General features: G+C 54.4%; 2 protein-coding genes across 2 annotated transcripts; both read left to right on the top strand.

The window, feature by feature from the left end:
* Positions 1-10,740: 10,740 nt before the first annotated feature.
* On the top strand, positions 10,741-11,534 carry MIND_01233100 (uncharacterized protein; the record flags this gene model as incomplete). The annotated part of the gene is made up of 3 exons (XM_037368829.1): positions 10,741-11,013; positions 11,069-11,266; positions 11,313-11,534. The coding sequence occupies 3 exons, from the start codon at positions 10,741-10,743 to the stop codon at positions 11,532-11,534; spliced, it is 693 nt and encodes a 230-aa protein (XP_037214797.1).
* An 839-nt stretch (positions 11,535-12,373) lies between these two features.
* Positions 12,374-13,477, top strand: MIND_01233000 (BTB domain-containing protein; the record flags this gene model as incomplete). Its single annotated transcript, XM_037368828.1, has 1 exon — positions 12,374-13,477. The coding sequence occupies one exon, from the start codon at positions 12,374-12,376 to the stop codon at positions 13,475-13,477; it is 1,104 nt and encodes a 367-aa protein (XP_037214796.1).
* Positions 13,478-14,606: the final 1,129 nt, after the last annotated feature.

Genomic DNA, 14,606 nt, shown 5'->3' with positions numbered 1-14,606 from the left:
GAGGGCGTAGACTTCACTCGCGACGATCGCCAAAATCCGCTTTATCCGCGTTATCTTTGATAAACTCCGAGAAGATAGCGCGGATCTGGTTGGCCGATGCAGCCCGGTTCGGGCACATCCGGCTGATGTGTCCTTCTTGGCCGCAGTTGTAGCAGCGAGTGCTGCGGGCCGTAGCGGGGGCTTGGGTCCGGTCGATCTCCATAGGTGCGGGCCCCGTCGAAGGCCCGGCGACCGTGTTTGTACCGTTTCCTCGGGGTGCGGCCACGGTCGGTCCAGTCGCGCTGATCGCTGCGTTTCGGGCCGAGCCGTTGAACGGGTTGCGGTTGCTGAACCCGCTCTTGGCGGGGGCAGGCGCCGCCGGGGGCGTTTTGGCTCGAGGGTGGTTAACCTTGTGACTTTCGTCGAAAATGCGGTAGCGGCGGAGGGCGCCGTCTTGTTTGATGGCCTCTGCCTTCCAGGCTTCGTAGGTATCGGGGAGCGTGTCCTTTCGGTAGACCGCGTTCGTAACGCCCTGTAGCATACAGTTCTTGGCGACGCGAATAAGATTAACGTCGTCGTAGTGCGCGACTTTGTTGAGAGAGTCGAGGACCGTGAAATAGCTAGTCGCGTCCATGTCTTTGGTCTGGACGAAGGTTTCCATCTTCTGCTGCGCGATTTCGGCGTGAGCTTCTCCGCGGAAGGCCGCGATGAAGGCCTTCTCGAAGCCTTCGTACGTAGTATAGGCTGCGGCGGTACGGAGCTTCATGGCTTGGGAGACGTTTTCTTTCCACGTGACCGCGTTCCCGCCTTTGATATAGGAGAGTGCGTACGAAATCTTTCGCACCTCGTCGTTGTACACATTCGGGTTGGCTTCGAAGGCCAACCAACAATCGGCCAGGAATGCGTCTACTTCGCTGGCGTCGCCTGTGAACTCCTTAGGGGGAGAGACGGTTACTCGTGTATTCCCCCCGTGGGGCCGATGAGCCAAGTCCTCTCTGGCTTGGCGGAGCAGATCGTAGCTCTGCATGACTCCCTGCTGTACAGCTGCATATTCCCCGTTTACTCGGGACAGCTCGGCCTCGAGGACCACTTGTCGATTCGTCAGGGCGGTGTTTTCCGCCTTGAGTTGCTCCATCTCCTGATTCGTTCGGAACAGATGGGCGAATAGGAACTCCTGTTGTTTGTTATGGCCCAGGGCCATGAATCGGGCACGTTCGTCCCCCTGGTTTGCGGGGGTGCCCATCGTACTGTCATGCTCGGTAGACATTTTGTCGTGGCTTCTTGCGTTCGTAGGGGAGGCTAATATTCTGTCAACGTCGGGCTCGGGCCGTATCGGGGCGTCGGGGGGTCCGACCTCGAGAGGGTCTGAGGAGCACGAAAGATGGGTGTTCGCCCGGAGAATAGACGATATTAGCCTAGCGACTACATCTTGTAAGTACGGTTTTTATACGCTACGATATTAGGGATGGATCGGATGGGCGCCAGGTCCCAGGGCGGATCAGATGGGCGCTGCGTAGGGCCGCAGGGGTGAAGGGAAGGGGTTGAAAGAATGGGGGACGTCGAGGAGGACGGCGGTATACGGGCCCGTGCGGGCCCGTTCAGGCCCGGACGGCCCGACCCGAACCGTGACATCATGGAGGAGAGAAAGTGCTCAGGGTCTACTGTCGTTACAGTAGACAACAAACACTTCAGTCGTAAAGGGGTGTCTAAACAAGGAACGTTTTCCAAGCGTAGACTGTAAACGCAACAGTATTAGGTTCAAGCCAATTGAACCTAGAGAGTGCAACTAAGTGAGGACACTCAATTACACCAGGGGGGGTTTGGGGGTAAAGTCAGATAGCAAGTTTGTAGATACAGAATGGGAGTGCTACTGGCTACTTTATATACACATTCAAATGTGGCTGTGCAATCCTGTGTATGTACATAGCACAGATTAGAATGCTTCTTGGGTCTAAAATAGTAAGGGGTGAGTAGTGTTTCAGGCTATTATAGCTAAAAGCTGTAGCCTAGTGTCAATCATGTCAAAATTGCAGTGCAGAGACAGCACATGGTTTCAAACTAATTTTTAGTTTGGACTTGTGAGGCAGTGCATAATGAGAAGATGCAAGTCAGGAGAGCTGTGCATGTTTCATATGTCAGGTCATATGTCAGAGTTGGCAGACAGCTGACAGAGTGTCATATCGCTGTATTCCAAGTGTGATGACTAAGCTCTGCAGCTGAAATCAGGCACATCTTCATGTCCATGGTGCATATTCTCAGCTGGTGTGAATTTTCCCTGGAAAGTGAATCTCATGTGTGTTTCTGTATTCTTGCCTAACAATTTTCAGGCATGACACTGCAAGATGACTTCTTCTCTGATGAAATGTTTCATTCTCCTTCCTGTTGCTGCAAGTCCTTGATATACCACTCGTACAAGTGTGGCGCGATTCTACAACCATGTTGAGGAGATTGATCTTCCCTTTCCCGACCCTTTCCGCTTCTCAGCACGATATCATTGTGTTCAGCGTTTAGATGGCTGCAGTCTTCCTGTCATGACATGCTAGTCGTATCTGACCTCACAGTCGACTCCCCCGACCGCACATCGATTGCGTTTATCTTCTGTTTCACTTTCAAGGGCCACAGTCCAAAAATTTAAAACCAACGATGAAAATCCGAGAGGTCACTTTCGGGCGTGCCCAATGGACGTGGGATTTGGCTGACAATCAAAGCCCAACGCCTGCCCATCAGGCGTGCCACGCCTATCAGTCGGCTTGGCACGCCCGTTTGTCCTGCTTGGCACGCCAGACAAACGGGCATGGGCTCTATATACCGCAAGTCCTGTGACTTCTTTCAGCGCTCTGATGGAGCGGGAAGGCTTAGTACTGTGCCATCCTCAGCTGGCGGCGAGATCCGCCAAGTCCAACCATGCGGGCTGGCGGCCACCGACATAGGCCGGCCGGGCCATGCCAGACCCTGCCCGCGAACCCTCTCAGCCGACAATAGCACCAGCCCCGGCGACAGTGATGATGACGAGCACCAGCGCACATGTGTTGCCGGTGCCGGGAAACAGAACACAGGGCAGGAGAGCAAGCTGTGGTGGACACTCGCCGCCAGCCACAGTGGCCGGCCTGCCGCCGAGACGCCAAGGGTTCAAGATCCTTATCAGGCACATGGGGTAGGGGGGGGGGGGTCCCCGGGGGGGTAAAAAAAACTTTTTGTATATAAAAGATTTGGGCCTTATATGGGTATAAAGACACTGAAAATATAGTGTCTACCTTCTAATTTCTATAGTTCAGCACTCTCATTACTTATATCTATATACTTTCAGGCCCATGCGCTTGGATAGCCCACTCTGTCAGAGGCCCATCATCAGGTAATTGATGAGAGGTGAACATGTTGGAGTGTTGCTTTGATCTGCCATGTGTGTGTTTGAAGGCTCTAGGTACATACATACCTACACATATACACATACACATGTACAAAGTTTTTGCAAAAAAAGTTTCACAAAGATATCCTACTTTTTGATCACATCAGTGGTCACATGACGCTGATCATGAGAATATATTACTATACATGGCAGGAGGGGGGGGGGGGTTGGAAAAAAACTTTCCGACCCTATATCTGTGATTTGAACTTTGAACCCCCTTGCGAGACGCAGGCGGGAGAGGGTTCGGCCGGACTGCTCTCCCCACAACACCCTAACCAGTGGGCGCCCGTGCTGTGGACATTCTGCGGACGGCCCTGATACCGGAAGGTGCTTCGCCAAGATATCTTGGCACCACTGTTGAGGATGATCAGCACATTTGGATGTGTGCTAATTAGAACCGACGTGGTGTCGCGGGAGAAGTGAGCGCCACATATTGGTCGTAGAGATGTCGCCGACAGCGCTCTAGGGCAGGGGAGAGCCTCCGTGGAGGGTCCCACGCCCGCCCACGCCATGCCCATGCCATCACGGGCGTGCACGCCCGTTGGCGCAGGCCCACGCCCGTTTGGCCACGCCCATAGCCGAGGTCTCTGAAATGAAAATCCGAGTTGCATAGTGCTGGCCAGAATTATATTATGGTTGATTAAATATTGAATATATTCAGAATATTATGAATATATTATGCCCTTGGTGGATCACTTGAATATGATTATATTTGAATATATTATGTTATATTATGATTATACTATAATTATAGTCACAGAATATTCAACTATAGTCAGGTGGATGATCACAGCTATTTGGTCAGTCCATCTGCTGAGTCATAGTACTAATCTTAGTCTGAGTTAGCCCTACTTTTGAGAAATGTCACATATTATCTATTATATATGGTGATTCATGCATTGCTCCTAGTAGGAACAAGTGTCAGAAGTGATCACTTTGGGTTGACCCTATTAAACATAGTAGGGAACCCCTGATCAAGTGTCTACTGGCCAACCTAATACTAGTGGTAATGCCCCTGATTGTATTTTAAGGGTCCTATGGATGCAAAGCTGATATTATAGAGGCCCAAAAGGAAGTTTCCCTGACAATCCAGCATCTATCTTATGTTTTTAATTTTTTTTTACCAGCAAATATGTCAAATGTATCAAGGAATATGCATACTAGATTATAGTTGAATATATTTATAACATATTCATATTTTGCAACTGAATATGATTATATTATACTACAAATATATTATCGTGTTGGAGCTCTGAATATAATATATTATGCCAATAAAATAATATAATCATATTTGGCCAGCACTAGAGTTGCATATTATTAAATCCCTTCCGCGCCTTTATACAAACTGGATGTACTATAGGAGCACCGTCAAAAAGCTTACAGCTGTGGCAGAGCGGTGGGTTGAACGGCCGCCAGAGTGACGATCAGTGATCACATCAAATGACGGCCAGTAGTCACGCAGATAACGCGTCACCGTTTCTCTGAAGATGACTCCATGGCCCACGGCGCCTAATCCTCTCGACATACCCGAGCTCATCGACCGATGTCTCTCCAATGTGCATAATCACACCGATCCATCAGTAAAAGGTGCATAAAGTCTTTTGAATCTTTAGTCTTTTTGGAGGATCTTTGGTCTTGGGGACCAAGTCTTTTGAGTCTTTAGTCTTTGAGGTGTGATCTTTGGTCTTGGAAAGCTGTCTTAGGTCTTATTCTAATATGATCTTTGGACTAGCAAAATAAAATCCCTTCAGATGTAAGAAAATGATATTGAATACCATCCAGTGAACCAACATTCATATCCGACAATTCATAGTAAAAGGTTTATTTCATTGTTTCTGAGTTCTGAGTTCACAAATATCATGATATGTCAGTGATCAAATACGGCCCTAAAGTTCTCTGATGTGTGTCACATCGATGACACGTCAATGACAGATGGCTGATGAGCGACGGCGATCGGTCGCCGCTTTTCTTTCTTCCTTTCCCCCATCTCCCGCCACCTCCAAAGTCCATTCCCGCCCATTATCGACTCAATTCCGACAGCAAGCGTCCCAAAGTGCAAGTTCTTCAACTCTCAATGCCTTTTGGCTTCAAAATGAAAGCTTTTTCTCAAATGCGCGTCAAAGACCCTCAAGCCGTCAAGCCTCAAGCTGCACTGCAAGCCTAGCCGAAGTCCCTCCGCTCGGCGTCTCGCACCCCTTCTCTGCCCCTGCCATTAACCCCAACACCGCGTAGGGAAGCAGGATGCTGACTCAGTGCCGGCGCTTGGTGAGTGTCGTGTTTGCGTTTGATTTTTTCACTGAACCCACCCTTTGCCGATGTCCGCGTGCTCGGCGGGCTCCCGGTGCTGCCAAATGCGGTCTTCGCGGAACCAATGGTGGCCGCCACAATGCCTCCTGCCTCCCGCCGCCACCGTCCCTTCCCAATTCAACCCGCAGCATCGAAAGCATCTCCACTCCCGCGCCGCTCACGTTCACTACATTCTGCACCCAAGCGGCCAAGCCAACGTCCTCGCGCTCGGTGGGATCCAGACGGCGCCGAGTCGTCAGAGGAGATTCCGGCCAGGCTGGCCAGAGGGCTCGTGTTAGGCGGTCAAAACCTCCTGCCGGCCCGCAGCTGTCTGCTATGGAATGTAGGATAAGCATAGTTGAATAACCAAATTGTATTAGCTATATTGAATTTACTGCTGCTATTTACTCTTTACATTGCATCTTTAGGAGTCTTTGGAGGTCTTAAAGCAGGTCTTTATTGTGGTCTTTCATAATCTTTGAGAAAGACCTTAGGTCTTTTCCAAGACTGGGACGCTGCTGGAATAAGACCCAGTGTCTTTTGGGTCTTTCAGGTCTTTCAGATCTTTTTGGTCTTGCCCAAAGACCAGAAAGACCTGAAAGACTTTTGTGCACTTTTACTGATGAGTCTCCGCTCATGCACACTCGTCGCCCGGTCCTGGGTCCACCCAGCCCAAACCCGCCTTTTCTCTACCCTTCGCTTCCATGCGGACGAAAAAGACTGGTTTCCGCGTATCGCGAGGCTGGTATCTCCCCAAAGCACACGGCTCCTGCCCCACATCCGTCACCTGATCGTCGACGGGCCACACAACGCCGCGGGAAGTGCCGAGTTGCAGGGTATGCTGCCCCTCCTGGGCTGGACGCTGCGGGGCCGCGTATCATGTGCCAACCTCACGCGCCTGACTTTCCTCTACGCGGGCGGCCCGTTCTCCCGAATGGCCATTGTTGGCCTGCGCGACCTGCTCTCCCTCCCGACGCTGCACACGGTGACCATCAAGTGCAGCGGCGCCTTTGCGAGTGAACGCGACTTCTTCCGCGCCTGGTCGATATGCTCCCCTAATATCAGGCATCTGGCCTGGATGTGCAACTGGCCGGAGGAATCACCTACCGCGCAACCGCAGACCACCGCCAAGACTAGCATCCACCTGCTGTCCCTTTCTCTTCCACACATGATGCATCCCATGTTCCCGCGCAAGATGCTTGAATTGCTCCCCTTCACGCTGGAAAATCTCACGACGCTCTCGGTCTCGAGCATCAACTACTCCGCTGTCCTCTGGAATGTCTTGCAGAACCGGAACGTTAACAATAATATTCGTGAATTTCATTTCCGTGTCGAGGTACGATATATTCGCTCCGCAACCCCTTCCCGGCTGATGTCTCTGCAGATATTTGACCCGGAAGGCGATCTCATCGCCGGCGGCCTCGACCTCGCAAAGTTTCCGCATCTGACCTTCCTCGACCTCGCCTTTCCGAAGTTTCCGTTCCGGCAGCACCGCCTTGATCTGCTAGCGACCCTCGTCCGCACGATCCCGCCCACAAATCGGCTTCACGCGATCCAGCTCGAGCTGTATACCACGCCGCGCGATGCTTTCTACGTGTCCTTTGAGCCGCAGCCCCTCTGCACGGCCGTCGCCGCGGTCGCGGGTGCCTTCGAGCTCTGGCTGAAGATGGCTCCGGGCAAGGAAACTATGTGGCGGGAGGCATTGGCGCAAGTGGGCTTCTCAAAGACGGTGAGTACGATGCAGCATCAGCGCGACATCGAGACGAGAAACTCACGTCCGACAGATTCGGACTGTGGCGAGTGAATGCGAATGCGGCGATTGTCAGGTCTGTCTTCGTGCCAACTTGATTTACAACTCATGCCGTGAAATAGCCCTTAACTTCCCTGGTGTACAACTGATCATTCTCCAATATCACAAAAGAAGAAGCAGACAGTAAAGGATGAGACTGAAATTTCAATGAATTGATGTTGGCCCACGGTCCATAGCGGAGCGATATGTAGAGTAAAAACTTGGGAAGAAAGGACATGACTGTATTTGGAACCGATCTCGCGGCCACAGTCGGTGAATTGTTGACGAAGGGTGAGTTGGCTCGGGATGTGGGGAAGTAGGAAGGTGGAGTGGGAAGCTGGCGGCGGAGATGAAGCAGGATAATGGGGAGGGGGCTATGACGGTACTGGAAGTCTTGAGATAGCATTAAGAGAAAAGAACACAACGACATACGAGTGGCAAAGAGGACTCGGACCAGCAACACATTCACCTACAGCCCGCAACAGTATCCACCGGGCGAGCGTTTCAGAGAACGATTCCGCCGCATCTGGGCAGTGGGCAGCCGTGCAAACGTCCACATGAGCAATAGCCGCCAGCGTCGCTATACGGCCGCGACGAGCAAAGACAAATCTGCTAACAAAAGTCTCAGGTGGAAGGACGGCGAAGAATTCAGTCGACGCACGCAATCAGGTCTCCGCGATGCTATAGACCCCTCCACTCTCGATAGATGGGTTGGCGGAGGGCCTAACCAGGAAGGTCCGTCAAAACGACGAGGAAGAGAGGGAGGGTTGACGCACCCGGGCACCATGAGACGGCACATTCTCTCTCTCTCTCTCTCTATGGGCGCCATGCCGTTCTGTCTAGTATTCAGGCGTACTGCCTGACGCAAAGCCGCCTCGCTTGCAGGATAGCACTGCCAATGGCCATGTCAGCAACAAGCGTGCTCAGATAGCGCGGGCAGACGCACCTCGGGCGTATCCTGACCTTCGTTGGCGCGTGTGGGACCATCAAGGAGCGCGGAATCAGAGCGGCAGCGGGAGGGAGGGAGGGGGTGGATGGCGGAGGAAGCAAAGGCGTGGCGCTTACGTCACACAAAATTTCTTGCCTTCGGACTTCAATCAGCTTGCTTGCCGCGGGGAGCGTCTTTCCTCGCTGTTTGCTCGACCACATACGCGCGTCTGGCGCCGTCAGCTAGCAGCTGGCACTGGACACACCTGCTCAACCGCGCTAAATTTAATGCGATTCGGGGATCATAGCGAGCTACGCATATGCTTCCGGGAACGACTCACGAGCCGAGAAAAGCCCTCCTCCCTGACCGGTCCCGCACACTGGACTATTCGGCCTTGACACTTGGGGCTGGCCGTCTGGCCTTGCTTGTGGATGTCCTTACCCCGCATGTCACTACCACTATCGCCCGGCATCGTTTTTCGACGAAGACGCGCACTCGCGCAGGAAGGGCGGGGGTAGTAACCGAGTTGGGTGGACGCATGGTCACTTGGTCAAGCGTGCGTCAAAGCGATACATCCTTCCTTTCGTTTGTACTCACTGCCTTGCAGCTATATGCTCGCTCTCCTGCCGGGAAGGGGAGGCATGGGGTGGGCGCCGCTCCAGCTACCTGGCTTTTACCGTCAGCGCAGAGCCCGTTTGTTTTGTCTGTGGTAAACGGCGTTCCGACATATCGCCTTTGGCTTCCTGCAGTGGGCGCTGTGCCTCAATAACACCTCCAAGAACGTACCCGGGCCCCCCTGCGTCTATCGAATCACCGCCCGCCTTTACCGACTTGCGCTTTGTTGACCGAGACATACATTACCGCTCTTCGAGAACCGGTCTCCGATACTGAAGAATAGGGAGGCATCCGAGGCGCGTCTTATGGCTTCTGCCTTCTCGTTTTATTGACGCGCAGAAGATAGTCGTCGGCATGTTTGCCCATGGTGAATCCCTGACAAGGACGTAGGACGACTTTCGAGTATGTTGCTTCAACCGTCCTCCACGAGTAGTTCAACGCTTGGATAGCAGCTGCTCTTCCTCCTCACCGACTCCTTCCACGTTCTCCACCATTTTCTCCTTCTCATCCTTCCGAATGTTATCTATCGCTTCCGCCCGCGTTATTTCGTAGGCTATCCCGCTTCGAAGACGGCACTCCTTCCAATGGCAACCCTTACGCTTGCCTTCGTCGTCCTTCCCAGATCTCATCGCATTCATGCATATTACGCATCCCACTTGCCGATTCTTCGCTGCAGGAACGCGCCCTGATCCCCAGCCCATATACTTTCCCATACTACATATATTCCTTTGCGGACTTTGCATGCATTCCTACATCCACTCTTCCATCGGACTATCTTCTCTTGTTACCCGTCTGCGTTTTCTCCTATATCTTTCGGCGCACACGTATACCCCGAATGCTACCTCCCCCTCCCTGCTCCGCTCCGTACTCGCGCTCTTCGCCGTTGACTAGGTAGTCTTCAAGAGCGCGAGGCGCGACCCGACAGGAGTGGACCTGCCCGTCAATTGCAATCACGAGTCGTTGGGAATGGTGCGCGACCAGCCTGAGGACTGCGGGTGCGTGGCGCGCTGAATTATGACGAGGACTGTGCTCATGATCATGCACTCTTACTCAGGCTGCTGTATCCTGAGCAAAACTTGAGATCATGCAAGTCAAGTTGTCACTGACAACTGCCTTCTTTGTCTCGACCTCCGTCAAGGGTTCTTTCGCCTGTGACGGGCCACGGCCCGTACGGCGTACTGTACTCTTATCCGTTAACCGTCGACTGACTCCGACGACTGGGAAACCTCGCCAAGTGTACGCCGCCGCTTGAGCGGTGCTGGTGGATCCACTTCAGGGGGCGCTGCAGGTGGGAGAGGAGCAAAAACGAGAATGGCGCTCGCGTGTCTCACTGTTGGAAAATTTTTAATTGGAGGAGGGACAATTCGCGATGTCGATAGATTCCAGCGGCCGGCCGGACTCGGACTGGCAACTACTTCGAAGCGTTGGCCGCTCGTCGTGCGTACTTATGGCAGCCTCAGCGATCTCGATAGCAAGGATTCCGCGCTGTGGTCCCCGAATCCATGTCATGCCGCCATTACCCTTCCCCTCTTCCCTCGGCCTCGCACACCCGACTCAGGCAACGGTGGCGGCGCCGCTCCACCACGCGACCATTCAATAGGATAAAGCAAAATAGGTCCGACAGGCACGCCCCTGACCACCGTAATTTTCGTCCTCCTCGATCGGCGTCCAGCAAACCCACCGTTAAAAGCCGGGCTCGGTGATGATGACTTCATCCACCCAGCCGCCTCATCCATGCGCTCCTCCATCCTCATCCCGCTTCTCTTCGCGGCAAGCGTCAGCGCGGGCTTCCTCGTCGCCGACCCCGCTCCGCCGGCGCCGCCGGCCCCCTCGCCGGCGTTCGTGACGTACTACCGCCCGCGCTTCCACTGTCCCGCGGGGCTCGCCGTCGCCGCGGACGACGTGCAGGCCATCGACATCGCGGACCGCACCGTCGGCCGCCTCGTGTGCGCCGGCCGAAGGCGCACCGACATCGACGCGGAGCAGATCAGCTGCGCGTTCCGCAATGTGTGTCTTTGCGCTGTCCTTAGGCTTTTACAGTGTGCTAATCAGTGTGTCTCAGTCCGACGGCGCGCTGCTCCCGGGAATCTCGCACAGCAAGTGTGCGGGGCTCGTCGCCGCGGAGGGCCCCAGGAGTCCATCGACTTGTGTCTTCCTCTGTGCGACGAAGAACAAAGACGGGGTGCCGCTTGCAAGGATGGCGCTCACGCGCGGTGGGGACACGGCGTGCTACTATTATAACGAGTGGTGCACCTATTCTGTGCGTCCTTTCCTCTCCTCGTTTCCTGGCCCTAATCTTGAATCAGGGCGTCAACGGGAACCCCGGGCCTGACGGCGGGAGCCGGTGTCCGGCCCGCGCGGGGACGTCGTGCATCCTCGGCCGGCGGCGGTTCCGCGGGGAGGACAACTTCACGGCGATGCTCCGCAAGAAGGCGGAGGAGGAGGCGCTGGCGGAGCTCCGGCGCCGTGGCCGGGTCGCGCCCGCGGCGCTGCGTCGCCGATTTGCTGAGCCCGAGGAGGATGCTTAGTATAGCTGAGGTGTATGTCAAGGTGTATGTCTAGATTCTCCTTTCTTGTTGTATTGGTGGTTATTGACAGCATAGTCATTAAGCAGGCATTGCCATCCCTCTCGGTTTGTCCCTGTCCAGGTATATTGGTTGATAGTTCGTAGCAGGGAGCGTGTGGCGGAAGCCGGGGCCCGGGCGTGTCCCTCAGCAACGCTAGGTTCATCCGCAGTGTGCGCAGTGCGCACTGGAAACACTAGCATCGAGATATTACTTTTCAAGGCTCACACTGAATCTGGACAGCTCCTGCCGCAGTTTGCAGCGCCGATCCTGATTCCTAACACCTCTTGCTCCTGGCATGCACGCATGGCTGGTGCCGTCTCTGCCGCCCTGCGCTGATGACGATTCATGATGCCTGGCATGCTTCCGTCGCGAGAGCTCCTCGCGGCCTGTTTCGACTCGAATTCGACTACACCACCATCCTGCGTCGTGACTGCCATGCGATGAAGGTCAGCGCTTCAGCTCTCATGGCGCCGAGTTTGGAGGGGGAACGCACCGTAAGCCGTGCCTATGCCATGTCTCGAACTCCTCCGCACTCCTTTCGGACTCCTCTATCCTACCCCCGTAGTGCCGCGGCGTGCTACTGCGTGAAGGCCACTGGGTCGCCAAGCCCGCGAAAGTCTCGGTGGCGGCAGCGGAGAGAAGGGTCGCAGCGGCCACGCAGCCTGCAGACTCACCCAACCTCCTCTGCAAGAAAGCTGCACTTGGTCCGACATCGTCGTGGTCGTCAAGAGGGGAAAAAAAGATGACGTAAGGCGGCGGTAACGCGGTCACGACCACCGCGGTCTTTGCTCTTGCCGCCCATGACCACTTACGCCGCCCACCCTTTCGCCCCCGCTCCGCCGAACGAAACCGCACCTAGGCCCGACGTCGTCCTCCGCAGCAGCGACGCCCCGGCGCCGACCGACTTTTACGTACACAAGGCGGTGCTGGCGCTCGCTTCTCCCGTCTTCGCGGACATGTTCTCGCTGGCGCAGCCTGGGCCCGCTGTGGCGACTGACGGAAACGAGACATTGCCTGTTGTCTATATGTCCGAGCGGGCGGCCATTCTTGACAAGGCGCTGCGCTTTATCTACCCGCACGCGTCGTTGTTTCCGGAGGGAGAAGACCGCTCGTTGTATCCCCTGGACGACCTCCGTCTCGTTCCGGAAGCCCTGGTCTCGAAGTACCAAGTGGACTCCGCTACACCGCTGTGCAAACGTCTGCTCCGCGAACATTTGTCCTCAACAACCAATGCTGACGTTGTCGGTGTTTTTGTTGTCGCATGTGGACTGCGTTGGCATGACATCGCTCGAGAAGCGGCCTGGGCGTCCCTTCGACTCCCGCTCCGCGAGTTCGTCACTCTGCCCCCAGAAAGCAGTCGCAATCAGCCTCTTTCCAGCTCCAATCCACCAACCGCTCTCACAAGCTCGCCTCTACTCGCCCACCTCCCTTCCTCGACCTATCATTCGCTCCTTACGTACCACGCAACCTGCGCTTCCCTCGCTGCCAACGCAACAACCTCCCTCCTCTGGCTTCCCTCAGAATCTGTCCCCGGCGCCGACTGCACCAACTGGAACCACCCCGCGCTCTGTCCGCGCATGGGGCACTGGACATTTGCCGGCAAAACGCTCGCCCCGGCGACGCGCTGGTTCGCCGTGACGCTCGACTGGCTGGGCGAGCGGCTGCTGAAGGCGCCGTTACTGCCGTTCGACACACAACTCGCTGACGCGGGAGAGCTGCTCGTCGTCGCAGTCCGCGAGATCGGCGACTGCGAGTCGTGTCGGCGGGACGGGTTTCCTGTGTTGTTGGAGTTTCTCCGCTTGTTGCGGAAACATGTGGAGGGAGAGCTGAGGAAAGTGAGTGTCGCCTGTTGTGCCCTCGCGTGTGCACTCTCGCTGATGCGTAGCAGGTCGATATCGTTCTAGATCTCTGAATTACCGTACAAAGCCAGCGTATGGAAGCCTGAGGTAAGCTCGACATGAATTTTCTCGTAATCTCAATCTTTTCAGGTAGATATCGTGCTTGATCTTGAAAGAGAGCTCGAGTACTATTTGGAACTATGTCGTCGTGTGCCACCGCTTCCGGTCCGATATCGATAAGTCCCATCCGACATTCTTCGACAAATACTTTGTTTTAGACAGCCTTCCAGCCAGCAAGCTTCCGATTGGCTGGCTAACACAGCAATGTCGCAAGGGCAGCTTCTGTGGACGCGCCTCGTTGACCGTGCGATGATACTGTAGGACGTATCAGACACTTTGCGGAGTCTTTTGTACATCGATGCTGATCATCCTCCATGAGTGACGAGTCCTTATCGTGCCCTGATCGCGCTGAATCTGTGCGTTGTCCTGTTTCCCAATTCCTCGCACGGTGATGATTTCCTTGTAAACATTGTGCCTGAGCCAGCGACCAGCGATTGCAATCTGAGGGCTTAGTGATATGGCTGCGGTCGAATTCAAAGAAGCTCTTGCGTCAAAGCAATCTTTCCGATTTCGATCTGGCTGCCAGCCGGTCAATATGAATTGACCGCGGATAGGTAGGTTAGGAAAGCTTCCGGGGCTTCTTCCACGCGGCCTCATCTCCCTTGACCTCTCCTTCCATGCCCTTGCCCGTGTCCTTCCAACAACACTTTGACCCCGACCGCTATAAAACCTATCTGTTCATACCACCGCTGAAGTTCAAATCACGGGAGGATGCAAAGCGTTGGACGATTCCTCGCTCACTCCTGTATGTAGATGACCTCGATGGATGTCTCCTGTGTCCTGCCTGTTAACCAGCACTCAGTAGCGGAGGAACTAAGCAATCTTTCTTTTCACACAGCAAAAATATCACGGTTACTGGTGGGACATTTATCATCGACAATCGACGCTTTTTTGGGACTCGGCCACATGAGCCCAAGATTGGTTTGAATTTTTTTTTCTCATCCTATGCCAGATGTTGTCTGATATATTTACAGATAAGAAAACACAAATTGAGGTATGTTTCACTATTCCACAATAAGCTTAATATCATATGTGGAGCAAGGAGGTGGACACAGCAAGGGTCGAACTGCTCAAG

This window comes from Mycena indigotica, assembly GCF_014461135.1.
Source record: "Mycena indigotica strain 171206Taipei chromosome Unknown Mind.scaff0012, whole genome shotgun sequence".
Taxonomy (NCBI): Eukaryota; Fungi; Basidiomycota; class Agaricomycetes; order Agaricales; family Mycenaceae; genus Mycena; species Mycena indigotica.
This window is presented reverse-complemented; position numbering and strand designations above follow the sequence as displayed.